Genomic DNA, 27947 nt, shown 5'->3' on the forward strand with positions numbered 1-27947 from the left:
GCCGCGTCTGTTTCACGAACCCGTTGAGGGTAAAAAAAAAACCCCAAACACCTTATTTCTTAGCAGTCGCTGTTAGGATCCTGTTCTGGTTTCTGGTTTCTGCAGATTGTGAAGTCGGAGTACCCCATTAACATGGAGAACCTGCCGATAAATAATGGGAACGGACAGGCGTTTGGCTACACCCTCTATGAGACGGTCATCCTTGGCGGAGGGACCTTGTACTCCCGGGATTACATCCGAGATCGAGCACAGGTGAGGATGGACGTGTGAGATTACTACCTCCTTCTGGGAGGGAAAAGCTGGCTCGATCTTAGTCAACTCATAATTTACCCTTGGATCGAGGTGACTTTCTTGGAGTAAACATATTGACACTCTGGTGCCATAATTCCCAGGTGTTTAGGTCATTTGGCCCTAATACAGGCAGTCCTCCACTTACGACAGTTTGTTTAGTGACTGTTTGAAGTTACAATGGAACTGGAAAAAGGGACATACACTAGTGGCCAAAATTGTGGAAACCTTTTGGGGGGGAAAGTGTATTTTCTAAAAATAGCTCATAACACCACTTTTTTTTTTTTTTTTTTTTAGAGTACTACCATAAAATTATATATCAATGGAAAAATAATTTAATCAAGAATGTAATGCAATAACTTTTATGAAGGAGTTGCTATTAGAATAGCCGTTACAGTATAAAGAAGAAGAGTGAAACACATAGAAAAAACGAGATATATAAAAATGATCACCATGTTAGTTCATACTTCGTTGGGTAACCTTTAGCATGAATGACGGCCTTACAACGTCTTCCCATGGAGTGAACCAAGTCTTTGAGTTCTGCAGCTGTTATCATGTGAAACCAAGATTGAATGATGGCTTCTATTAACTGGGTTTTATTGCTGGGTGGCTTCTGACTAACAAGTTTCTTTCGTCAGCTCCATCAATTTTCAATTGGGTTAAGGTCTGGGCTATTCCCAGGCCATTCCAGCAGTGGAATAGGATTATCTTGAAACTCCAAAAGAAAAAGTGGTGTTATTAGCCATCAAACCTCAAAAATACACTTTTCCCAAAAGGTTTCAACAATTTTGGCCACTGCTGTATGATCATTTTTCACACCTATGACCATTGCAGCACCCCCATGGCCATGTCATCAAAATTCGGATGCTTGGCAATTGATTCGTATTTATGACGGTTGAATGTTCCGGAGTCACTTGATTCTCTTGTGTGACCTTCTGACAAGCCAGATTCACTGAACAACCGTGTGACTCATTTAACAACTGCAGCAAACGTGGCAAGGAAAGTCGTAAAATGGGGGCGGGGGAGGGAACTCCCTTTACAAATTTCTCACTTAGAAACTTAAAATGTCGGGCTCCATTGCGGTCGTACGTTGACGATTACCTGTAAGTGTTACACACATAATCTCCAGTTGTGCTCAGAAATCTGGTCTTTTAATATGGACTGCCTTATCTAGACCCTGTTCTGAAAGGTTTCCCTTTACCTGTTGACCCATTAAACTAGGTTTGAATGCTAGTTACCTGCTTTAAACACACAGAAGAAAGCTTTGGTGTTCACAATTTACAGAACGCCATCAAAAGCAGAATATATATATATATATTCTTTTTGTGGAACAACTGGATGGCCATCACCTGCTTAATTGTAACTTGCTGAGGCTGAATAATCGAGGTTTCCTTAATTAATTTCCCCTCGTTCCCTTCGTTTCTATGATCTGTTTAAATGATTCTAATTATAACACGGCTACATCCGGTGCTTGGATCAGATTCCCACAGCTGCGATTCTCACCAGGTACTCCTGGCCTCCTCGTTGTTACGGTTTCTTAAATCCTCCTCTAATCTCCTGACTTTTGTGAAAATTAAAAGATGTCTATCTTTGATTTCTTTTCCTGCAGGTGTTTATTAATACTCGCTACATCGGTCACCTCGATTACAATGTACAGGAGCTGTCCATTCCTAACCTGCAGGTGAGCAGCTAGAAAAAAACAGCTGGAATTGCAGATCTCCTTTACCTACCCAGATTTCTGCCTGCATCCCTGCTTCCTTTTCTTTCAAAAATTCAGGTATAGGTAGTTCTCGATTTACAACAGTTCGCTTAGTGACCGAACGGCACTGAAAAGAGTGACCTACGACCGTTTTTCACACTTCTGCAGCATGGTCACAGGTGTGAAGTTTCCGAAAGATGCCCTAATTAATTCATGAGCCACGAGCCAAACTTCAAAAGAAATACAGTCATTTATTAGGAGCACCATTTCGGCAATATTCGGATGCAGTTAGAACTAATCCCACGTAGATTTACGTTCCCCTATGACCCTCTCTCTCCCCCTCCTCCCTGGCCATGTCATAAATCACATTCTCCAATTAACCACTTTGGCTGGCTGTGAAACCCAACACTCTCCTACTGATTGCGGTAAGAAAGCATCTGTGGAATGTAGTTTCAGTTAGGGAAATCAATCAGCTCCATCAGTTCTCTCTCCCTCCTGCTCATGGCAACTTGAAAGCTATATAAGTTGACAACGGGATTTATATTTAGAATGCTTGACAGCTGATTCACATTTATGATGGTTGCGGTGTCCCGGGGTCCCTTCATCCCCTTTTGCGACCTTCTGACAAACACAAGACCATGGAGAAGCCAGATTCACTTAACAACGGCCTTAACTAATTTAACAAATGCAGGGATTCACTTAACAAAGGTGGCAAGGGAAATAATAAAATGGGGCAAGGCTCGCTTAGCAAAATTTCTCCCTTAACAGCGCACATTTTGGGCTCCATTGTGGTCGTAAGTTGAGGATGATCTGTTTTTCCTTTCTTATCCCGTGCAGGGATATAGGCAGCTGCAAATTTTAGTCGAGAACTCCGGGAGAGTCAACTATGGGCTTAATCTGAATAACCAGCGGAAAGGTAAATCATGCTGTTTACTGTTCTCATGACTTTAATTGTAATTGAAAGCAAGTTTTGCCTGTATTGTCCGCTCCCTGCTTTAAAGCAACAGCATTGAAGTTCTTTACGGATTTATACTCCTTACAGACAGCTGGTCATTTGCATCCTTTTTAGGGAGTCGTTGAGGCCGCCTGGAGGTTTATCTGTGTCATCAGAGTCACCTGAATGGGTGCAAATGGCTGTGGAGGCTTCTTGGAACTGTTGAAAGGACTGTGTTGTAGACTGGAGATAGATGAAGTCGTATCTCTCCCCCTTTGTTGTGGCCCATCAGCGGCCTGTGCAGCTAGTAGCTGATTCCGACAGCGAGGAGGCTGGTGTGGTGCTGTGCCAGCAGCCTGTGCAGCTGGCACTCGAGTCAGACAATGAGAAGGCTGGAGAAGATGTGGTATCAGAGGCAGGGATTCAGCCAGGGCCTTCAGAAGCTCCCTTAAGTGAAGAGGACAAAGAGGAGGAGCCTCTTCTCAATGCACAGGCACGCAGAGCTGCCAAAAAGCAGGAGTGGCTCCTCAGGAGGAGGTCTCCTCGAGAGTAAAGCTTGGGGCTAATTGGCCACTCCCTTAGCCTATTTAAGGAAGAATGCCGACTGAAGCAATTTGCAGGGAACAACTTCATTCACACTCCTTCGCGTCTGGATCTCAGTTCTTTGCAAATTGCTTCTGGGCTTTCTGCCAACCCTAGTAAGATTACGATTATTTATTCTTTGGATTCTTGTAAACTGTTAAGAAGGTTAATTAACAGACTTTGTTTGAAAAAAAAAGACTGATTTAATTTAGTAAACTAAAGTTTGTACAGACTTTGTGTGTGCTGCGTTCTTTGGGGTCCGTAGCTGGGGCAGGGCACCCTCTGTTGAGAGAGGGCTGTTCAATTTTGTCATAGATGGCCCCTTCGATAAACCTCCAGGTGCCCTCAAAGACCCTCTAAAAGGATGCAAATGACCAACTGTCTGCAAGGAATATAAATCCTTCAATTCTCCATCCAGTCAGAGCCGAAGAAGCTTCTCGGATGAGAAGCGAAACGTCTTCAAGGAGAAACAGAAAGTCCAGTTGCCTCTTGAAAAAAAACTTCTTTGGGACAGTCATGACCTGGATGACTGAGAATCTCCATAGATACTCAGAAAGATGCATGAAGATTTCTAGTAGACACCAGAAAAGGTGTTATTAATAAGTGGGGGGAAAAGCCAAGCAATCAGATTACAGAAGAATGAATTTAAAATTCCAGGAAGACAGATTCTAGTTGAATGTAATGAATCAAATAATCTAATACAGATAGTATTCAACTTACAACAGTTCTTTTAGTGACCAAAGTTGCAACGGCCCTGAGAAAAGGGACTTCACGATCGTTTTTTTTCACCCTTAACGACCGTTGCAGGCTCACGTCATCGAAATTCAGACCGTTGGCAACTGTCTCGCATTTATGACGGTTGTAAGCGTCCCTGGGGATCACGTGACCCACTTTTGCGACCTTCTGACAAGCAAAGTCAACGGGGAAGCCCATTTCACTTAACAACCATGTGACTAGCTTAACGACTGCAGCCATTCGTTTAACCCAGGTGGCAGGAAGAGTCGTAAAACGGGGCAAAACTCTCGCTTAGCGACATACATTTTGGGCTCAATTGTGGTCGTATGACAAGGACTGCCTGTAATAAGAGACACTTGGCAGCAAAATCATTTGTCTTAAGGACACACACATACGCCCTTCTTGAATTGTTGAAACAGACGCTAGGAATCTTAAAAATTGGATTCCTGCAACTGAGCAGGAGAAATTGGACACAGAGTCCCATTCCAATCTGCTCAATGGATCAGATTCAAGGCCAAGAATCTTACAGTAGTGGCCAAAATTGTGGAAACCTTTTGGGGGGGAAAGTGTATTTTCTAAAAATAGCTCATAACACCACTTTTTTTTTTTTTGGAGTAGAACTATAAAATTATATATCAGTGGAAAGATAATTTAATCAAGAATGTAATGCAATAACTTTTAGGAAGGATTTGCTATTAGAACAGCAGTTACAGTTTAAAGAAGAAAAGTGAAAGACGTAGAAAAAAACGAAATATACAAAAATGATCACCATAGAAAAAACGCGATATACAAAAATGATCACCACGTCAGTTAATCCTTAGTTGGGTAACCTTTAGCATGAATTACGGCCTTACAACATCTTCCCATGAAGTGAATCAAGTCTTTTAATTCTGCAGCTGTTATAGTGTGAAACCAAGATGGAATGATGGCTTCTATTAACTGGGTTTTATTGCTGGGTGGCTTCTGACTAACAAGTTTCTTTAGATGGCTCCATAGATTTTCAATTGGATTAAGAAGGTCTGGGCTATTCCCAGGCCATTCCAGCAGTGGAATAGGATTATCTTGAAACTCCAAAAGAAAAAGTGGTGTTATTAGCCATCAAAACTCAAAAATACGCTTTTTCCCAAAAGGTTTCCACAATTTTGGCCGCTACTATAGAATGAACAGCATCCTTGGCCATGACTGGCTGAAAGGAGCAGGATGGACTCTGTCGTTTGAAGGTTAACAAAGAACAAAGGGAGGGGGGGAGAGAGAGAGAATGAGAGAGAGAGAGAGAGTATGCCACAGCCAGGATTCCTTCACCGAAAAACCTCTGTGAAATAATGTCTTCATTAAGCCCCTATTCTGTTTTTGTAATAGGGCAGTTGCTCGTTTCCAAACCCTGCAAAGAATTTCTCTTTTATTTTAGCTGCAATTGTATTTGCCTTCCTTTATTTGTTGCTGTGATTGAATTAGACACTACCCAAATTCAAGCTGACTCTCGACTGATAAATAATGATGTAAAAATCAATATAAACCCAAACCAAGATGAGATCCAGGCACAATGGACACACAAAAATATTCGTTCATTCGTTCGTTCGTTCATTCATTCATTCATTCATTCCAATACTCCAATATGAGCCGCAGTGGCGCAGTGGTTAGTGTGCAGTACTGCAGGCTACTTCTGCTGACTGCCGGCTGCCTGCAGTTTGGCAGTTCGAATCTCACCAGGCTCAAGGTTGACTCAGCCTTCCATCCTTCCGAGGTGGGTAAAATGAGGACCCAGATTGTTGGGGGCAAATATGCTGACTTTGTAAACCGCTTAGAGAGGGCTGTAAAGCACTGTGCAGCGGTATATAAGTCTAAGCGCTATTGCTATTTGAGAGGCTGCCACAACGAGAAGGGGGTCAAATTATTTCCCAAAGCAAGAAACAATGGATGGAAACTAATCAAGGAGAGAAGCAACCTGGAATTAAGGAGAAACTTCCTGACAATGAGAGCAATTAAACCAGTGGAACAGCTTGCCACCAGAAGTTGCAGGGGCTTCATCACTGGAGGTTTTTAAGAAGAGCCTGGATAGCCACCTATCTGAAACGGTAGAGGGTCTCCTCCTTGAGCAGGGGGTTGGACTAGAAGGCCTCCAAAGTCCCTTCCAACTGATTTAGAATTGTATCGACCCCAGTGCCAAATATGGAAGTTGGCAGCAGCGGCTGCCGCTCTCGGCAACGGGCCGTGCCTCCCCTTTGAAAGGTGATTCATCAGCCTTGTCCCTGCTCCGCTCAGCGTTTGCTCTCGTTTCTCTTGCAGGCTTAATTGGCGACATTGTTTTCAACAAAACCTCCTTGAGAAACTTCAAGATTTACAGCCTTGAAATGAAACCCAGCTTCATGGAAAGGTTTGCTCAGTGAATCTCGGCAACAACAGCAGCCCCTTCCCCGCTCCTCCCTCCCCCTCCCCTGCTTTTTCTGTTCCGGTGATTTGTTTCCCTCTTTCCCTTTGTTTACTGGAATTATGCTTGGCCAGGGTCCAAATCCTAGTTAGCAGCTCCACCTGCCAGCAATCTGGCATCTGGCAAAGAATTGGGCTGGTCGCTTTCAAACCTGCAGACCCGTGCAGCAGCCCTTCTTAGCAGTGCCCGTTTTTCAATATAATTTCCCGCTTCCGTGCCAACTGGCACCGCCAGTATTGATAATGGTTTGATAGATAAAACTAGAAGAGTCAGGATGGCTATTGGACTGACTTTGATCAGTCACCAGGAGACGATGAGTTCTAGCACCTCCTTAGGGTGGATGACTTTGGCTCAATCACCAGGAGATGGTGAGTTCTAGTTCCTTCTTAGGGTGGGTGACTGGGACAGTCACCAGGAGATGATGAGTTCTAGTTCCTCCTTAGGATGGGTGACTTTGGGACAGTCACCAGGAGATGGTGAGTTCTAGTTCCTCCTTAGGGTGGGTGACTTTGGGTCAGTCACCAGGAGATATGAGTTCTAGTTCCTCCTTAGGATGGATGACTTTGGGTCAGTCACCAGGAGACGGTGAGTTCTAGTTCCTCCTTAGGATGGGTGACTTTGAATCAATCACCAGGAGATGGTGAATTCTAGTTCCTCCTTAGGGTGGGTGACTTTGGGTCAGTCATCAAGAGATGGTGAGTTCTAGTTCCTCCTTAGGATGGGTGACTTTGGGACAGTCACCAGGAGATGGTGAGTTCTAGTTCCTCCTTAGGATGGGTGACTTTGGATCAATCACCAGGAGATGGTGAATTCTAGTTCCTACTTAGGGTGGGTGACTTTGGGTCAGTCATCAGAAGATGGTGAGTTCTAGTTCCTACTTAGGGTGGGTGACTTTGGGTCAATCACCAGGAGATGGTGAGTTCTAATTCCTCCTTAGGGTGGGTGACTGGGACAGTCATCAGGAGATGATGAGTTCTAGTTCCTCCTTAGGATGGGTGACTTTGGGTCAATCACCAGGAGATGTGAGTTCTAGTTCCTACTTAGGGTGGGTGACTTTGGGTCAGTCATCAGGAGATGGTGAGTTCTAGTTCCTCCTTAGGGTGAATGACTTTGGGTCAATCACCAGAAGATGGTGAGTTCTAGTTCCTTCTTAGAGTGGGTGACTTTGGGTCAAACATCAGGAAACTCTGAATTCAATTCCTGCTTTAGACATAAATGCCAGCTTGGTGACTTTGACTTTGGGCCAGTCTGTCTCTGGTAGCCCATCCCACCTCACAAGGTTGTTGTTGTAGGGGAAATAGAAGGAGGCAGGCGTATTAAATATGTTTCCCACTTTCAGTTAATTATATAAAAAAAAATTAAGGTGAGATATGGATGGGTGGATGGAGGAAGGGAGGAAGGGAAGGGAAGGAAGGAAGGAAGGTTTCACAATTACTCAAGCTTTTGAGATAAACATCAGCACTCTTGTACCTGACCAAGAACAAGCCAAGTTGGCTTAGGCTGTGTCGTGGTTTGAAACTGTTAGCTGGAGAACCACTAAGCAATATTGCCTTATTATTACTGAGCGTGGTGGTTTTCTTGCAGAGGTTTCGTTACCCAGACTAGGTAACATCCTCAGTGCAAGCAAAGAGTGCAATTTGTGGAACAGAGGAGAAGGAGGAGGAAGAGAAGGAAAAAGAGAAGGAGGAGGAGTGCTCGTCAAACTAGGAAACATCATCGGTGCTAGGTTTAAATTTAGATCTTAAAAGTTGCAAAATTGGACGGACCGCCCCCCCCCCTCTACCCTAAATGGACAATCCTGTAATACGACATTATTATTTTTTTCTGAATTGTGGAGGGCACAAATGATGATCTTTGGAACCGTTGCAGCCCCTGTGGCGCGAGTTCAAGTCCTTCCCCTGGATTTCTAGAAATGTGGGTTGAGGAGTTTGCCGAGGGGGGTGTCTTGCTTTGATTAGCCCCCCTCCCCTCCCGAAGCAAAGGAGGCAGCCTGGAACCCCTCCCTGCCACCCGCTGCTGGAAGAAGAAAAGACTAGCCACCGAGGAGAGCAAGACAAAGCTTACTGAACCTGTGGAACTGACTGCCACAAGAAAAAATGTCTTGCCAGCTTTAAAAAAATTAGCATTGATGATGTTATCTTGTTTGGATAATGAAACCTTGGTAGTACAGGGGTTTAAGGCACCCTGTTATTAAGCTGGTTATTAAGACCAGCTGCCTGCAATTACTGCAGGGTTCGAATCTCGCCAAGGCTCAAGGCTGACTCAGCCTTCCATCCTTTCTAAGGTAGGTGAAATGAGGACCCAGTTTGTGGGGGCAATAAGCTGACTTTGTATAAAATATACAAAAGGATGAAGGCTATTGCTGAGCACATTGTAAGCCGCCCTGAGTCTTCGGAGAAGGGCGGCATATAAATCAAATTTAAAAAAAAAACCGCCAAGATCAGAGAGCACCAAGGACCCCCTCCGGTAGATCCTGAGCTACAAATATTCTCCTTTATTGCTCATTATTGTTTGCTGGTTACAGTACAGGCTGGAGTCATTTCGGTCTGGATTCTGGCCCTTTATAGGAGGGCAGGGGGCACTTCGAGGGAGGGAGGTTGGCTGATGGAGGAGGGAAGGGAAAGCACGGGTACTAGAGTCCTAGTAGTCTAGAGGCCTCTGGCTGGATAACAGCGATCACACAGCTAAGCACTTCAAAGCTATAATAGCCGGGAGGCACCCTTGAGGCCATCAGTCCCAACTCCTGCCATCTGCAGAAATCCCAATAAATGCCAGCTTTTGACAAAGGGCTCTTCTGTTTTCTCTCTCTCCTGCCTTTCAAAATATCCCTGTGCAGTTCAGAGCGAGGGGGGACGGTGTTTTTTAAATCTCGTTAACAATCCTCAAAAAGGTACAATTTGGCACGCTTGGTTGTCAAGTTCCCTCCTTCCCTCTCCCGTTTTCCAAACCGTTGAAATTTGTTGTCAGCAGGGATGGTGGTTTTGAACACCAATTCACAGAACAGAACAGAAGCAGAGGAAGTTCGCCAAATTGCAAAACGCCACAACGGCAAAAGTTAAAAAGAGCCGCGCGGCAATTAAACGCAGCCAGCCTGCTTACCGCAGGGATCCAAACTGCACCTGCCAGACGGCTGGCTAAACTCACCTTGAAGCAAGGGTGAAATGCTCCCGGTTCGGACCAGATCGCCTGATCCGGTAGCGATGGAGGCGGGTGGTTCGGAGAACCGGTAGCAAAAATCCCTGCCCCCCCCCCCATCCCATGCCCAGCTGAGCCGCACAATCATCAGAGGCTTTTTTTTTCTTCCCCTTTTAAAAGCATTTTTTCTACAACTTCTTCGGCCGAAAAAATGCTTTTAAAAGTAAAAAAAAAAAAAAAAAGCCTCTGATGATCGCGCGGCTCAGCTGGGATCGTCAAAGGCTTTTTTTTCTTTTAAATGCCTGTGACGTTCCAAGCTGAGTTGCCTGATCGTCAGAGGCTTTTTTTCTTTTAAATGCCTCTGACGATCCAAGCTGAGTTGCCTGATCGTCAGAGGCTTTTTTTCTTTTAAATGCCTCTGACGATCCAAGCTGAGTTGCCTGATCGTCAGAGGCTTTTTTTCTTTTAAATGCCTCTGACGATCCCAGCTGAGTTGCCTGATCGTCAGAGTCTTTTTTTCTTTTAAATGCCTCTGACGATCCAAGCTGAGTTGCCTGATCGTCAGAGGCTTTTTTTCTTTTAAATGCCTCTGACGATCCCAGCTGAGTTGCCTGATCGTCAGAGGCATTTAAAAGAAAAAAAAAAGCCTCTGCCGATCAGGCAACTCAGCTGGGATCGTCAGAGCCTTTTGAAAGCATTTTTTTACAACCTCTCCCAAAGAGGTTGTAGAAAAAATGGTTTTAAAAGTAAAAAAAAAAATTAAAAAATTGGCCACACCCACCCAGTCACATTACCCCACCACCAAGCCACGCCCACAGAACCGGTAGTACCAAATTTTAGATTTCACCACTGCCTTGAAGGCGTCTCTCAAGAGGAGCCCGTCATCTCTACGGGTCACTGGTTACACGGGTGAACATTTTTAGACGTTCTGGGGTGGTCTTTGTTGCTCTTTGAGCTTGGTTTACTTACAGACATTTCGTGACCCAACTAGGTAACGTTATCAGCGTTAGACGGGAACGGGTTTGCTCTGTAGAGCAGGGGTCTCCAACCTTGGCAACTTTAAGACTTATGGATTTCAACTCCCAGCAAAGCTGGCTGAGGAACTCTGGGAGTTGAAGTCCTCAAATCTTAAAGTTGCCAAGGTTGGAGACCCCTTCTCTAGAGCACTGTGGCTCAGTGGCTAAGACACTGAGCTTGTCGGTCAGAAAGGTCGGCAGTTCGGCGGTTCGAATCCCAGTACAGGTCTCCTGTGCGAGGTGAGCAGGGGGTTGGACTAGATGACCTCCAAGGTCCCTTCCAACTCTGTTACTGTTAAACTGATGACATTACCTATTTGGGTAATGAAACGTCTGCAAGAACACAACCACGCCCAGAGACCACCCAAGGACCTCAACGGTTCAACCCCCAGCTACACATATTCTTTTCTATCCGTCTTAGAAGTTCTTCTGACGTTTGCAAACTGGAATCTCAGTGGGTCCCTTAGCATATCTCCAAGAGCCTTGGTGGCGCAGCAGACTAAAGTGCTCTTAAGTAGCACCAGCTGCCTGCAATTACTGCAAGTTCGAATCTCACCAGGCTCAAGGTTGACTCAGCCTTCCGTCCTTCCGAGGTAGGTAAAATGAGGACCCGGATTGTGGGGGCAATAAGCTGACTTTGTATAAAAAAAAGAACACCTCTTGGGGGGGGGTGCCCTACTAAGCAGGTATATACGAAAGTATGAAGGCTATTGCTTAAAAGCATTGTAAACCGCCCTGAGTCTCCGGAGAAGGGTGGCATATAAATTGAACCAATAAATAAATATCTCGCCAGGTTTTCAAATGCCCAGCTGAAAGAATCTCAATTTTTTTGAAGTAAGAGTTCGACCGGAGGGATGATGAACGATGTTGAGGATGCCTACGAAAGTATACTCAAGAGAAAGTTGCTAGAAAGTAGGGGAAAGGCATGTGTTACCCAAAAAGCAAGACTTACAAAGGAGAATATTTGCAGCTCGGGGTTGAAATGAGGGGCTCCTTGGTCCTTGATGTTGATGGTGAAGTTACCTAATTTGGGTAATGGAACGTCTGCAAGAAAACTACCAAGCTCAGAGAGCACTAAGGACCCCACAGTCCCCCCCCTCTTCTTCCTAGCACTGATGATCTTACCTAATTTAGGTAATAAAACATTTGCAAGAAAACCACCAAGCTCAGAGAATACCAAGGATTCCTCAAGCGAGGCCTAGCCTACATCAAAACTGATTGGGGATGCTGATGGATTTTTTCTCTCCCGAAGATGATTATTCCTCCTCCCTCTTCCTCTTCCTCCTCCTCCTCTCCAGAATACCCCCTCCCCTTCTAGCACTGATAATGTTACCTAGTTTAGGTAATGACCCTTGGTGGCGCAGCAGACTAAAGCGCTGTTAAGTAGCACCAGCTGCCTGCAATTACTGCAAGTTCAAATCTCACCAGGCTCAAGGTTGACTCAGCCTTCCGTCCTTTCGAGGTAGATAAAATGAGGACCCGGTTTGAGGGGGCAATAAGCTGACTTTGTATAAAAAAAAGAAAAAACACCGCTTTGGGGGGGGGGGGCGAAAGCCCTACTAAGCAGGTATATACAAAAGTATGAAGGCTGTTGCTTAACACATTGTAAGCCGCCCTGAGTCTCCGGAGAAGGGCGGCATATAAATCGAACCAATCAATCAATCAAAAATAAATAAATAAATAAATAAATAAATAAATAAATAAATAAATAAATAAATAAATAAATAAATAGCAAGAAAACCACCAAGCTCAGAGAGCACCAAGGACTCCTCCTCCTCCTCTTCTCCTCCTCCTCCTCCTCCTCCTCCTCCTCCTCCTCCTCCTCCTCCTCCTCCTCCTCCTCCTCCTCTCCTCCACAATACCCCCTTCCCTTCTAGCACTGATAATGTTACCTAGTTTAGGTAATGAAACATCTGCAAGAAATCTACCAAGCTCAGAGAGTACCAAGGACCCCATAATCCTCCTCCTCTTCCTTCTCCTCCTCCTCCTCCTCCTCCTCCTCTCCACAATGCCCCCTCCCCTTCTAGCACTGATGATCTTACCTAATTTAGGTAATGAAACATCTGCAAGAAAGCCACTCTCAGAGAGCACCAAGGATCCCTCAAGCAGGACCTAGCCTACATCAAAACCGATTGGGGATGCTGATGGATTTTTTTTCCCCACCTGGTGATCCCTTTGAAGAAACTACCTTTTCTTTCTCCCCTAGTCTACGAGGCGCGTCCCCCTGGAGTGCCATCCCTGACAGCGCGGTGGGCCCTGCCTTCTTCCGAGGAACACTCCAAGTACAGTATGTGCCTCAGGATACTTTCCTGAAGCTGGAGGTAAGTTGTTGATAGGTTGACCAGAGCCCTAAAAAGGAGATGTACAAGGTGTAGGATAAATGTAGATCAGCCAGGGGTGAAATGTAAAATTTATTACTACGGGTTCTGTGGGCACGGCTGGGGTGGGGGGTTCGGGTGGTAATGTGACTGGGTGGGCGTGGCCAACTTTTTTTTTTTTAATTTTAACTTTTCAAAGCATTTTTTCTGCAAATGCAAAAGAATGCTTTGAAAAGCCTCTGCCGATCAGGAACACAGCTGGGATGGTCAGAGGCTTTTCAAAGCATTTTTGTAACCACCTCTTCCGCTGAAGAGGTTGCAGAAAAAAAATGCTTTAAAAGTCTCTCTGATGATCCCAGCTGAGTTGCCTGATCGTTTTTAAAAAAATGCTTTGAAAAGTCTCTCTGACGATCAGGCAACTCAGCTCGGATCATCTGAGAGACTTTTAAAAGCATTTTTTTTCTGCAACCTCTTCCAGGGAAGAGGTGGTAAAAAAATGCTTTGAAAAGCCTCTGAGATCCCAGCTGAGCCGCGCGATCATCAGAGGCTTTTTTTTTTGTTACTTTTAAAAGCATTTTTTTGGCGGAAGAAGTTGTAGAAAAAATGCTTTTAAAAGCAAAAAAAAAAAAGCCTCTGATGATCGTGCGGCTCAGCTGGACATGGTGGAGGGGGCGGGCGCAGGGATTTTTGCTACCGGTTCTCCAAACCAACCGCCCCCATCGCTACCGGATCGGGTGATCCGGTCTGAACTGGGAGCATTTCACCCCTGAGATCAGCCCAATTCGGCCTGGATTTATCGGCGCCTGCTTTCCTAGATGAAACGGCCTTAATTGTGCCTCGGTTCGTGGTCGCCTATCGGCATTTTGTGGTGGTGAGACACTGGAAGGGAAAGGAAACAATTGGACGGCCAATTGTATACTTCCAGTTAGTATTCTTTCCACGCATTTGGGATTGACCTGTTATTTTGTTAGCATCCATGTGTTGACAATAGTTTAAAACGTGTGCTTGGCTCGGAATACTTAATTTGTAAAGATGAATATGCATTTGTCTTCTCTCTCTCTCTCTCTCTCTCTCTCTCTCTCTCTCTTTATACTTAGTTTTTGCAGCAGGAACTAGAAAAAATATGTGTAGGGCTTCTAGCACCACTGCAGTAGTTTCTGAAACGTGGCTTATTGGGTGTGATTCTCAGGGCATTTCATTATTGAGGTGACACTTGTCACATGTAAGGGCACCAGGAGATCCATCAGAGAATTCTATAATATCTCAGTCCATTTATATATGGGATCCTCTTTTGTGTTTGCAGGGCTGGGAAAAGGGAGTTGTATTTGTCAATGGCCAGAACCTCGGTCGCTACTGGAAAATTGGTCCTCAGGAAACTCTCTACCTCCCGGGAACCTGGCTCCAACAAGGGTACAATGAAGTGAGTTGCTTAATTTGAATCCTGCTCTCTTTCTTTTCATGTCTCTCAATTTACTCCGGACCAGTTTGGTCTAGTGGTGAAGACACCAGGTTATAATCCAGGAGACTGGGAGTTCTACTTCCACCTTAGGCATGAAAGCTAGCGGGGTGACTTTGAGCCAATCACCAGGAGACTGGGAGTTCTAGTCCCACCTTAGGCATGAAAGCTGGCGGGGTGACTTTGAGCCAATCACCAGGAGACTAGGATTTCTACTTCCACCTTAGGTTTGAAATCTGGCGAGGTGACTTTGAGCCAATCACCAGGAGACTGGGAGTTCTAGTCCCACCTTAAGTATGAAAGTTGATTGGGTGAGTTTGAGCCAATCACCAGGAGACTGAGAGTTCTAATCCCACCTTATGCTTGAAATCTGGCTAGGTGACTTTGAGCCAATCACCAGGAGACTGGGAGTTCTAGTCCCACCTTAAGCATGAAAGTTGATTGGGTGAGTTTGAGCCAATCACCAGGAGACTGGGAGTTTCAGTCCCACCTTAAGTATGAAAGTTGATTGGGTGACTTTGAGCCAATCACCAGGAGACTAGGATTTCTACTTCCACCTTAGGCTTGAAATCTGGCAAGGTGACTTTGAGCCAATCACCAGGAGACTGGGAGTTCTAGTCCCACCTTAAGTATGAAAGTTGACTGGGTGAGCTTGAGCCAATCACCAGGAGACTGGGAGTTCTACTCCCACCGTATGCTTGAAATCTGCCTGGGTGACTTTGAGCCAATCACCAGGAGACTAGGATTTCTACTTCACTTTAGGCTTGAAATCTGGCGAGGTGACTTTGAGCCAATCACCAGGAGACTGGGAGTTTCAGTCCCACCTTAAGTATGAAAGTTGACTGGGTGAGTTTGAGCCAATCACCAGGAGACTGGGAGTTCTACTCCCACCGTATGCTTGAAATCTGGCTGGGTGACTTTGAGCCAATTACCAGGAGACTGGGAGTTCTACTCCCACCTTATGCTTGAAAGCTGGCTGGGTGACTTTGAGCCAATCACCAGGAGACTGGGAGTTCTAGTCCCACCTTAGGCATGAAAGTTGACTGGGTGGGTTTGAGCCAATCACCAGGAGACTGGGAGTTCTACTCCCACCTTATGCTTGAAATCTGGCTGGGTGACTTTGAGCCAATTACCAGGAGACTGGGAGTTTTAGTCCCACCTTAAGTATGAAAGTTGACTGGGTGAGTTTGAGCCAATCACCAGGAGACTGTGAATTCTAGTCCCCACATTAGGCATGAAATCTGGCTGGGTGACTTTGAACCAGTCTCCCAGGAGACTGGGAGTTCTAGTCCTGCCTTAGGCATGAAAGCCAGCTGGGTGATTTTGGGCCAGTCCCTCTTCCTCAACCCAACCCACCTCACGGAGCTGATGTCATGGGGAAAAAATGGGAAGAAGGAATATGTGCAAAAGAAAAGCACTCTTTTATCTGAGCTAGGTTGTCCCTTCCCTTCTTCTTTCTTCTCCAGATCATTATATTTGAGGAGCGTCTTGGAGGCCGCATCATCCATTCCACAGATCTGGCTTTCTTGGGAAGGGTTCAGTACGTGACCTGATCTCTTCCTGGTTGCCCCGCCTACTCCACTGGTAGTAATGGTTAAGGTTATGCTTCTTAACTGAACGCGGGAGGTAAGAAAGTCTGAATGCAGAACTTCCTCCCTCCCGTTGTGAAAACCGTGCCCCGTATCCTTATATTTTCTAGTTATGGGTGGAGTTTGGCCAAGGGAGGCCCGCCCGGTGAGTTAATTTAGGAGGTTGACTTAAGAGTACTTGAAGGAAGGAAGATGCCCAGATAGTTAGGAACGTTCTCCTAAAGGAACTCAAGACTTTACTACAAGTTCTCGTAGATCCTAAGGACCTGGCAAAAGAACGAATCTTCGCACGAGAGATCCGATGAATTGAAACAGCCGATCTGCAGCGGTTTGACGTCGACCGGCCTTTCGGTTGCCGCTGGAAAAGGAACATTTTTTTTGCATCTCTTAATAATCCACGTTGGGTCTTTCCAGATCATTGAAGCTGCACAGTCTCAGGCACCTGAGTTAGTCCTTAGGCAGGCTGTGAAGGAATGTTATTTTTTTTTTTAACAGCTTTGCCTTCGTTCGGTTGTTCCAAGCCAGCTCTTAAAGGAAGGAACGCCACGTTTCAGCGTACAAAATGCCACTTTCGATGGGCACTTCCATGCAAAGCCAATGGGAATTGCATTTCAGTGACATGTTAATGGATTTGGGGGTGGGGTGGGGTGTTGGAATTGGGCTTCATCCAAGCTACAGAGAACGCCGATAACATCTTGCAACTCTCCTCAGCTCAACCACAGATTCTGGAGATCGCCAATCATAAAGGGGGGTGTTGGGCCAGGGGTGGGTGGGATCGGGATGTACCTTTGCATCAAGACTTCACACGTACTCACCCGCTGCTAAATTCTTGGAGTGCCCCCTTGAGCCAGGAGGAAGCTCCAATCTAAGCCCCTACGTGTAGAGAGCCCCACCCTCTCCAAAGACCAGCCGAAAACTGTGCCGTTTCCGAAAATAGAGACGTCCGGCAAAACGTCACACAATGTCCGTCGTCCCCCCACCCCCAAACTAGGTTGTGATTCTGTGCAGCGCGCTTCGGATGTTCGCAACAGGCGCCCCTCCCTCAGCGAAAACGGGACTTGCAACTCTCGATACATCCGCAGCCGTTTTAAGCTTTCTAGACTGGATCTCCTCGAGGGGCCTCCGAAGTCCGAATCCTGAACGCAGCTCCGTTTTTGGAGATCATCCTCGGAATTATGTCGGCTTGCGTCGAGACTCGACTCGACCGCTTCTCTTCGTTTCTGAGGCAGGATCCGAAGGATTGGAGATTCAGCCCGAAAGGGTGCTTTGAGGGCATTTCCGAATAATCTTTTTCGTGCTTTTTTTTTTTTTAAAGAAAAAAGGCGCAACATGGCTACATTCTCCTAATATGACGTTCCCCTAATATGACGCCCTCCAGTGCTTTTGAGGCACAACCTATGACCCCAGAAGGCCAGCGGATGATGGATCTTGTATCCCTAACCTTGTGGGAAGCACCGGTTGGAAAAAAAAGCTGCTTTAAGCCATATACGTCCAGTCTTTATCTCCTGCTGTCTCTTCCCTCCTTCCCTCCTTAATCAAACCTCAGTTTCCCTGTTGGAGCCAAGTGGTGTAATAACCGTGGGCACAATCGGTGCCCAGTGTCATCCTCTTGCCAGCCTGACGTTGGTTATATATTGCAGGCACCCACCCCAGACATATACCCCACCCCGAATAAATTCGGCGCTTGGTTTTCCAACTATAATTCAGGTTGATTGTCACGAGGCAGTTGAATTGTGATCCTGGCCTTTACAGGTTAAGGCAGTGTTTCCCAAACTTGGCTATTTTAAGATGCATGGACTTCAACTCCCAGAATTCCCCAGCCAGTATGCCTGGTTGAGGAATTCTGGGAGTTGAAGTCCATACATCTTCAAAGGGTCAAGTTTGGGAAACACTGGGTTAAGGGATTGGAGACTGAGGTGTCCAACCTTGGCAACTTCAAGATTCGTGGACTTCAACTCCCAGAATGCCCCAGCCAGCCATGCCATGCTGGGAATTCTGGGAGTTGAAGTCCACAGGTCTTAACATTGCCAAGGTTGGGCATCCTTTCTCTAGTCTTTTCTAGCTTATCAAAAACCATCTTTCATTCTGTTTATGAAATGAACCACAGTTGAATTGAAAACATAAGGTACAGCTGTAAAAAAAAAAAAAAAAAAACAGAAGACAAAGAGGTGGGGAAAAGCGGCACCCCTTCCACCAGTTCTGTGCTCTGCAACTCACCGGCGCCCTGATAGCAAAGATTTAAACCTTTGGATGCCTGCCAGAGCCTATCACCGCCTGCCATCCATCACGTGCTCCTTTGCCAAAAAAAAAAAAAAACACGGAAGGAAAATTGGGATGAATCATTGCAATTTTCTTTTGGGTGTGTGATTTGCTACAGCCGGGCAGAGTTATAGCCATAAAATGGTGAGAGAGAGAAAGGAAGGGCAAAAGAAGAAAAACACACATACACACCAGCAGAAAGAACGGTGATCGGAAAGACGTGTTTCGCTGAGAAAACCGAATTTCCTTTTTTTAAAAAAAAAAAAAAGAGAAAGAATTGCCTCTCCTTTTCCCCTTTAATTAAAGGTTTGGGCTGGTGTTTTTGTTCTGCGGATTAAATTCCGTATCGTTGGATGTGAATTTGATTCAAATGCTGTTTTCCCCTACCGACGGTGACCGAGGTTTCGAATTTTTTTCAGGAAAGTCGTATTAAGGCGTAGTTGGTTTGTTGGTTCGGGTTTTTTTCCCCCTCCCCCTGTGACTGGTTTGCTAGATATTTGTAATAAATAAAGGGGGGAAAAAAAGGAAATTTATCTCTTTATTATTTATTGGCGCCATGGTCGTTTTCTCTATCGCGAGAGGGCTGCCATTAGTCCCGAGCACGATTTGAGTCCACACCGCCTTATGCATCTTAGTCACTCAGGTTAAAGATTAAAAAAATAAGCCTTTTTTTCCCGTTCTTTTTTCTTTTTTTTTTTGCTCTACAATTTTACATTACTTTCCTTTCCAAAAAGCTACAATTGTGCTTTGCCTTTTTAAATGTACCGTGTTTTCCCAAAAATAAGACCCTGTCTTATATTTTTTTTGAACCTCGAAATAAGCGCTTGGCCTTATTTTCAGGGAGGTCTTATTATTTTGGGGCGCGTGGGGCTCCTCTTGCCGTCTTACCTGATTTCCAGCTCTGTCTCCCTAACACTAACCAGAGGAAATGGCGGAGACCAGCTGCGCATGTGTTTAAATATTTTCGGGGAGGCTTATTTTCAGAGAGGGCTTTAGCGCATGCACTCAAAAGCCCAACTGGGCTTATTATCAAGGGATGTCTTATTTTCGGGGGGAAACGGTGTATATATTTAAAGCAGTGGTGAAATCTAAAATTTGTTACTACCGGTTCTGTGGGCGTGGGGTAATGTGACGGTGGGCGTGGCCATTTTATTTTTTTACTTTTAAAACCATTTTTTCTACAACCTCTTTGGCGAAGAGGTTGTAAAAAAATGCTTTCAAAAGGCTCTGACAATCCCAGCTGAGTTGCCTGATCGGCAGAGGCTTTTTTTTTTTTAAATGCCTCTGACGATCAGGCAACTCAGCTTGGATTGTCAGGGGCATTTAAAAGAAAAAAAGCCTTTGACAATCCCAGCTGAGCTGCGCGATCATCAGAGGCTTTTTTTTTTTTTACTTTTAAAAGCATTTTTTCGGCCAAAGAGGTTGTAGAAAAAATGCTTTTAAAAGTAAAAAAAAAAAAAAAAAAAGCCTCTGATGATTGTGTGGCTCAGCTGGGCATGGGGGAGTGGGGGCAGGGATTTTTGCTACCGGTTCTCCGAACCACCCGCCACCATCGCTACCGGATCGGGCGATCCGGTCCGAACCGGGAGCATTTCACCTCTGATTTAAAAGAAAGCCAACTAATAGCGTGTCGGAGACTGAGATGGAGATTAAAAAAAAAAAATCAGGATCCAGTACAGGGAGTCCTCGGCTTACAAAAATTCATTTCGTGACCATTTGACGTTAACCACAGCACTGAAAAAAGTGATTTACGACCGTCTTTCACGCGACCTTTGCCGCATCCCCACAGTCACGTGATCAAAATTCACTCCCTTGGCAACTGACACACATTTATGACGCTTACAGTGTCCCGAGGTCGTATGTTCCACTTTTGCGACCATCTGACAAGCAAGATCAGTGGGGAAGCCGGGTTCACCTATCAACCAGGTTGTTAACTTTTATCCACCGCAACCATTCACTTAATAACTGTGCCAAGAAAGGTCCCAAAATGAGGCAGAATTCACTGAGCAACTTGTCTCGCTTAGCAACGGAAATTTTGGGCTCAGTTGTGGTCGTAAGTCAAGGACTACCTGTATCGCGAGGCCCCTTTTAAAGAAGACATCTCGCCATCAGAAACGGTTTCGTATTTGATCTGTTCGGCAAGAGATCAGAATCTGCAAGAGGCAGAACTGACTTTCTTTAAGCCTCTCCCCTCTTCATGTGTGGCTTTTTTTAAAATCACACAGGAGGCATAATTTGATTCAATTCCATTTTGCGTCGCTGAAGTTTTGACCATCATTCATCAGGGTAAAATCCAAAGATGGTTACCACCATTCTTACCGGCAAGCTCATGCATATCCCTCATTATGCAATCCCCCCAGGGTGGGTTACTGGGGATTTGCAGGGGTTCGGGATTTTGTGCAGTTTGGAAAACCCCCAAATCCCACTCCTGGCTGGCCCCGCCCACCCCACCTCACTCCTCCCAGGAGTCCCCACACGGCCCGTTTTGGATGAGGTAAGTGCAGGGCATGCATGGAGGTTTGGGGAGGGCAAAAAACGGGACTACCGGAAGTTCAGGAAGCCCAAAAACCCCTTTAGGGCCTCCGGAGGGCCTCCGGAGCCTGGGGAGGCCGTTTTTGCCTTCCCGGAGGCTAGACGAAAGCCTCCGGAGCAGGGGTGAAATTCAGCAGGTTCTGGAGAACCGATAGCGGAAATTTTGAGTAGTTCGGAGAACCGGTAGCGGAAATTTTGAGTAGTTCAGAGAACCGGTAGCGGAAATTTTGAGTAGTTCAGAGAACCGGTAGCGGAAATTTTGAATAGTTTGGAGAATGGACAAATACCACCTCTGACTGGCCTGAGTGGGGTGGGAATGGAGATTTTGCAGTATCCTTCCCCCAGGGGTGGGGGGGGAATGGAGATTTTGCAATATCCTTCCCCTGCCACGCCCACCATGCCCACCAAGCCACACCCACAGAATTGATAGTAAAAAAATAATGGATTTCACCACTGCTCCGGAGCCCGAGGAGGGCAAAAATGCTCCCTCTGCCATGGTGCAGGAGGCCAACTAAGCCACGCCCACCATGGCCACGCCCACCCAGGCAACCGGGCAGAGAACCCCTTGCTAAAATTTTTGAAGCCCACCCCTGAATCCCTCCCCCCCCCAAATCTTTATATCCCCATAATTTCAGCATGTACCAGGAAAAAATAGATCTTGTGAATAGCCAATAGAACAGGATGCCCTGCTATTCCCCATCTTCTGTATCCTCTTATTCCATGCATCACTTTTGTCTTTCGCTCAGAATAAGCTGAAGTGGGGGGGAGAAATTCTCTTAAATTTCAAGCCCGCTTTTCAAATATAAGCTGATATAGTTTTAAACGCATCTTCGATCCTAGGTAGAGGAGGTATTTCTCTCTCTGGGCACAATGAGAATGTATCTGCTAGGAAAAAAAAAAAAAACTCCGCATTGGCGACAGGAAGGGCATCCAGCCAGTAACCACTCAGCTCCATTCAGTTGCCCAGACTCCACCCCGCAAGGGATTATGGAGTCATTAAAAGACGACGATTCAGTCTAGGGCACTGTTTCTAAACCTTGGCAATTTGGAGCTGCGTGGACTTCAACTCCCAGAATTCCCCAGTCAGCCGGGGAATTCTGGGAGTTGAAGTTTACATATCTTAAAAGTTGGGAAACATTAGGCTAGACACATTTTTTTTTAGAAGAGTGAACTTGAATTCCCAGAATTCCCCAGTCAGAAAGACTGCCCTGGGGTGTTTTATCGCCTGTATCCCTTCTCGTTCTCATTCTCCTAATATCTATGGCAGATATATGATTGAGGAATCCGACTAATCGATAAAACAGACTTTTTGCCCTCTTTGCTGATTTTTGCATTGCTCACATTTTACCGATGGCCCCGGGATGGGATCCCACATCTCCATCGCTCTCGCTTTTTAATCTCTTACAGTTTCATTTTATTTTATTCGATCGTTTCCAGGAGGTCAGGCATAAGTGAGCTGTTGTTGTTTTTTAAATACTGATTTATTAATTTATTGATCCTTTTTTTTTTTCTTCCTCTGCTCAAGAACCCAAGCTGGTCTCTGGTATATGGAGCAACTCGACTTGGTGGTTTTCCTCTGGTTGACCAAGGGCCCGGTTTGAGTCTGGAATCGGGGTGCTTGGTGCCTGGAGTAGGAACAAACTGCAAATAGGGAGGGGAAAAAAGTGGGTTTTAGTGTCGCGCTTTAGCTGCAGTTCAGCAGTAGAATGCTTAATTGTTTTTTCCCCCCCAAAGCAAACCCTGATTTACATTTTATTTGTGGCTTGCTACAACGAAGTGGGGGGTCAACCTATTCTCCAAAGCACCTGAAGGCAGGACAAGAAGCAATGGGTGGAAACTAATCAAGGAGAGAAGCAACTTGGAACTAAGAAGAGATTTCCTGACAAGTGAGAACAATTAGCCAGCGGAACAACCTGCCTCCAGAAGTTGTGGGTGCTCCAACACTGGAAGTTTTTAAGAAGAGCCTGGACAACCGCTTGTCTGGAATGTTATAGGTATCCAGCCTGTGCAGAGGGTTGGACTACAAGACCTCCAGGGTCCTTCCCAACTCTGTCATTCTGTTACCTTACTTCTGTCTCCAGCCAACGAAGCAAATGGCAGCCCCTGGAAATAGTTCCCACCTGCCCAGCGGTGGGATTCACTTAGCTTCCCTACCAGTTTGCACTCGCTTTGCTTATGCACCACCACTGCACGTGCGCACAGCCATCCGTGCATGCGCATTGCTCACGCTTTACCTCCGGACGGGTTGGCGGAGCCTTCGGCAGTCACCACTTCTGGTTTGCCCGAACCGGATTGAACCGGCTGAATCCCACCACTGCACCTGCCTTATTCTCTCCTATCCGGCTGCTGTGTTTAGTACAATATAGTTTAATGTGACATTAGATTAGATTAGATTAGATTAGATTAGATTAGAATATAGCTTAATGTGATATTAGAGTAGAGTAGATTAGATTAATTAGACTAGGCGACTAGTCTAGATTAGATTAGATGATTAGATTAGATTAGACTAGATGACTAGATTAGATTAGACTAGATTAGATTAGAATAGATTAGATTAGATTAGAATATAGCTTAATGTGACATTGTAGAGTAGAGTAGATTAGATTAGATTAATTAGACTAGGCAACTAGACTAGATTAGATTAGATGATTAGATTAGACTAGATGACTAGATTAGATTAGATTAGATTATAGTTTAATGTGACATTAGAGTAGAGTAGAGTAGATTAGATTAATTAGACTAGGCGTCTAGATTAGATTAGATGATTAGATTAGATTAGACTAGATGACTAGATTAGATTAGAATAGAATAGATTAGATTAGATGACTAGAGTAGATTAGATTAGATTAGAATATAGCTTAATGTGACAGAGTAGATTAGATTAATTAGACGACTAGACTAGATTAGATTAGATTAGACTAGATGACTAGATTAGATTAGACTAGACTAGACTAGACTTGATTAGATTAGATTAGACGACTAGACTAGAATAGATTAGACTAGAATAGATTAGATTAAATTAGATTAACCGAGTTTGAAGGGACCTTGTAGGACATCTAGTCCAACCCCCCGTCCAAGCAGGAGACCCTACAACATTTCAGATAAATGGCAGTCCAGTCTCCTTTTGAAAGCCTCCAGTGATGAAGCTCCCACAACTTCTGTTCCATTGATTGCTTGCTTTCACTGTCAGAAATTTTCTCCTTATTTCCAGGTTGAATCTCTCCTTCTTCAGTTTCCATCCATTATTCTTTGTCTGGCCTTCCAGTGCCTTGGAACAGAGCTAAACATGGCATTCCTCTCCCTCCCAGTTGCACGGGCCTGTTATGTTGATGCATCATGCATGTTAGCATCATGCATCAAGCTTTCAGAAGAAAGAGAGACCGGGGATTACTGTTTTGAGCAGCTGCCACAAATTTGGCTCGGATTCACATTCTCCCCTCTTAAGTAAGTCCCACTTTGAAGAGGCACCTCCGTAGTACCAAATGCCAACATGCCAGACCGCTGCGATTTACTCATGCACCGGGTCGGTACCTGTTGGCATCTGTTCCTGGCTTTGCAGCATGATGTCAGATTTCCACGTTGGGATCTGTGAAGCCTTTCTTTCCCTCGTTCACCAGCACGGGTTTCTCGGTCCTTGTGTGCCAGACGAGAATCTGGGGATCAAAGAAGAAGGATTAGGAGGATCATTTCCTCGGTCTTCTTAACATGCAACATACATTACATTATTAAACTTAAGGGCATCGCTAGCTATGTTCTCCAAAGACAGATGGGGTATCTCAGTGGTGAAATGTAAAATTCGTTACTACCGGTTCTGTGGGCGTGGCTTGGTGGTGGGGGTAATATGACTGAGTGGGCGTGGCCAACTTTTTTTTTTTTACTTTTAAAACTTTTAAAGGTTGTAAAAAAAATGCTTTTAAAGCCTCTGACGATCCCAGCTGACTTGCCTGATCAGCAGAGGCTTTTTTTCCTTTTAAAAACATTTTTTCTATAACCTCTTCAGTCGAGAGGCTTTTAAAATGCTTTTAAAAGCCTCTGATGATCCCAGCTGAGCCTCACGATCATCAGAGGCTTTTTTTTTTTTTTTTTTTACATTTCAAAGCATTTTTTCGGCCAAAGAGGTGGTACAAAAAATGCTTTTAAAAATAATTTTAAAAGCCTCTGATTGCACAGCTCAGCTGGGAAATGGGGGAGGGGCAGGGATTTTTGCTACCAGTTCTCCGAACCACCCGCCTCCATCGCTACCGGATCGGGCGATCCGGTCCAAACCGAGAGCATTTCACCCCTGGAGTATCTCCAGTTGTTACAACAGATCGGAGAAAAATAAGATGGGATTCCAGAGATAAAAATAGTGATGGAACCAGAGGTGGTATTTGCCCGAACCGGTAGTGGAAATCGCTGGTGGAAGATTAGCAGGGTAAGAAAAAACAACAACATAGAGTAGTGGCCAAAATTGTGGAAACCTTTTGGGAAAAGTGTATTTTCTAAAACTAGGTCATAACACCACTTGGAGTAGTACCATAACATTATATATCAATGGAAAGATAATTTAATCAAGAATGTAATGCAATAACTTTTATGAAGGATTTGCTGTTAGAATAACAGTTACAGTACAAAGAAGAAAAGTGAAACAGAGAAAATGAGAAATACAAAAATGATCACCATAGCAAAAATGAGATATACAAAAATGATCATCACGTCAGTTAATACTTAGTTGGGTAACCTTTAGCATGAATTACGGCCTTACAACGTGGAGCGAACTAAGTCTTTGAGTTCTGCAGCTGTTATCATGTGAAACCAAGATTGAAGGTTTGCTTCTATTAACCGGGTTTTACTGCTGGGTCGCTCTGACTAACAAGTTTCTTTAGTCGGCGCCATAGATTTTTCAATTGGATGAAGGTCTGGGCTATTCCCAGGCCGTTCCAGCAGTGGAATAGGATTATCTTGAAACTTCAAAAAAAAATGTGGTGTTATTAGCCATCAAACCTCAAAAATACACTTTTCCCAAAAGGTTTCCACCATTTTGGCCACTACTGTATTCCTGTTGCCAGGAGACTAGCAAATCTTTCCAGTGGCTTCTTCAGCCCCATTCAGACGTGCTTCAAACGTGGTTTCCAAACACATCTCCCAAGAAAAGCACTTAGCTACCCTTGGTTTCCTTTCAACATATCGCCTGAGTTTATAATTACGAATTGTGACTATGCATTTTTGAAAACAGCAATGCGGGCATTTCCTTGCTCGTCCCTGGTTTGCTTTCATCCTGGTAGAAGAGAATATTTGTAGCTCAGGGTTGAATATATAATGATTTGTAATTTGTGAAGCAACAAAGCCGATGCATCTCCTAAGCATGATTCTCACAGCTTCCAGTGCTTACAACCTCTGGCAAACTTTTAAGACTTGCAGAATTCAACTCCCAGAATTCCACAGCCAGCCATGCAACCCCAGCTACGAAAAGACCTAAAAAATAGATCAGGCCAAGTCTCGCCGACGTCTCTTACACTTGAAGCACTTGTGGTTTGGCAGATCACATGAATCTGATTAATCCCTACTGCTATTTTAATTACACTCACACCTACAAGTCTCCGGCATCTCATGCTGCCTCTCCAATTACGGGAACCGTCAGAACCATTATCTTAGTTATTAAAACAGAAGGAGGATAATTGTCAGCTCTCCAATGGGCTGTCATGTCTAAATCTGTTTTGGGCTGCTGAAATCGGGGGGGCCCGGCAACCAAAATGATCTCGATTTTTTAAGAAAAGAAAAAAAATGGAATCAAACTCGCTGGATGCTTTCAAGAAGAGACCGGACAGCCATTTGTCAGAAATGATGTAGGGCAGAGGTGTCAAACACAAAGATCTGGCTTTGGGGGGCTTCCCTTGGAAACAGCAAAGGACCGGCGTGTCTCGGTCAGCAAAAATGGGGCCAGGAGGAGCCGGGCGTAGCCCCCCACTCCGGGCTCCGTTTTAGCTGGCAGAGGGCTAGCAAAAGAAATTCACAACAAAAGAAAAGGAGAAATGTTTCCCCCTTTTGCATTTGAGCATGCAAGAAGGGACAGGAAAGGAGAAAAGGAAAGAAGGAAAAACAAACAAAAAGATGGGAAGAGAGCCAAGGAAGGAAAAATAAAGGAAAGAGGGGAAGGAAGGAGAATGGAGAGGGAAGGAAAAGGAAGAAGAAGGAAGGAAAGGAAGGAAGATAGATTATAATGAGAGTGAGGGAGGATCTGAGGGAAGTCCTGTCTTAGGACTTGACCACCACAGGTGCCCCCTGACATGAGTGACATCGAGCTGGCCACGCCCACCTTGACCATGCCCCTCCCAGCCCCCACATGAGGTCAAACAACTTTATTGCGGCCCTCAATGAAATCGAGTTTGACACCTCTGGTGTAGGGTCTTCTCCTTGGGTGGCGGGGGGAGGTCGGACTAGATGACCTACAAGTCATCTCGGATGATCAGCCAAATGTCTCCAATATCCTTTTAGCTCTTCCTTGTGAATCTCCTTACCTTGCCCCGGGTCTGGTTGCCATAGCAATGAACAGCATGCTATCGAGACCCCCCCGTTTCATGTCGAGAGACCCGGGTTGGGGTTTTTGCCTGGTTGGAAGAAATCGATTCTGCTTCCAAGGCATGAAAAACAGCGCTTCTCATTAGCCTCTCAAGCAGAGTCCTGCTGTTCCTCAATTTTCGGTATTTGAGCTTCGGTTCCCACCCCCACTTCTCCAGTTCCAAGTGGCAACCCAAGGAGTTAATCCATAAGAGGATTATAGGCGCACAGGCAGCCGTAGAAAGGCAGGCAGGCGTTTCGCTTTATGGAGAAGCGAAATACCAGCCAGGGAAAAGCTTCGGAAGTTGCCCTCCCCATTCGTGGGAGCCTAGAATATCTTTGGCCCTTGAAAATAAGAAAACTACTAGCAATAGCACTTAGACTTATATACCGCTTCATAAGGCTTCACGGCCCTCTCTAAGCATCTTGGCCCCCAACA

At 45.1% G+C, this 27947-nt stretch overlaps 2 protein-coding genes across 4 annotated transcripts in view; one reads left to right on the top strand and one right to left on the bottom strand.

Moving 5' to 3' along the window:
* GLB1L2 (galactosidase beta 1 like 2) overlaps nucleotides 1-18968 on the top strand; it is a 63389-nt gene extending 44421 nt beyond the window's left edge. Inside the window, exons 13-19 of the mRNA XM_087875714.1 lie at nucleotides 106-252; nucleotides 1898-1969; nucleotides 2825-2903; nucleotides 6525-6612; nucleotides 13024-13138; nucleotides 14439-14555; nucleotides 16058-18968. Of these exons, the coding sequence (XP_087731840.1) occupies nucleotides 106-252; nucleotides 1898-1969; nucleotides 2825-2903; nucleotides 6525-6612; nucleotides 13024-13138; nucleotides 14439-14555; nucleotides 16058-16144 (705 nt within the window). The 3' untranslated portion in view covers nucleotides 16145-18968. The remainder of the gene's footprint in view (nucleotides 1-105; nucleotides 253-1897; nucleotides 1970-2824; nucleotides 2904-6524; nucleotides 6613-13023; nucleotides 13139-14438; nucleotides 14556-16057) is intronic.
* Nucleotides 18969-22361: 3393 nt separating this feature from the next.
* B3GAT1 (beta-1,3-glucuronyltransferase 1) overlaps nucleotides 22362-27947 on the bottom strand; it is a 74192-nt gene continuing 68606 nt past the window's right edge. For all 3 annotated transcript variants that reach the window (XM_087875913.1, XM_087875912.1, XM_060693566.2), the window contains 2 exons: nucleotides 24503-24624; nucleotides 22362-22612 (listed from right to left, as the gene is read on the bottom strand). In XM_087875913.1, coding sequence (XP_087732039.1) covers nucleotides 24538-24624 — 87 coding nt within the window. In that variant the 3' untranslated portion in view covers nucleotides 22362-22612; nucleotides 24503-24537. The remainder of the gene's footprint in view (nucleotides 22613-24502; nucleotides 24625-27947) is intronic.

Source organism: Pantherophis guttatus, chromosome 9 (genome assembly GCF_059756535.1).
Source record: "Pantherophis guttatus breed Tessera chromosome 9, ASM5975653v1, whole genome shotgun sequence".
NCBI classification, from domain to species: domain Eukaryota; kingdom Metazoa; phylum Chordata; class Lepidosauria; order Squamata; family Colubridae; genus Pantherophis; species Pantherophis guttatus.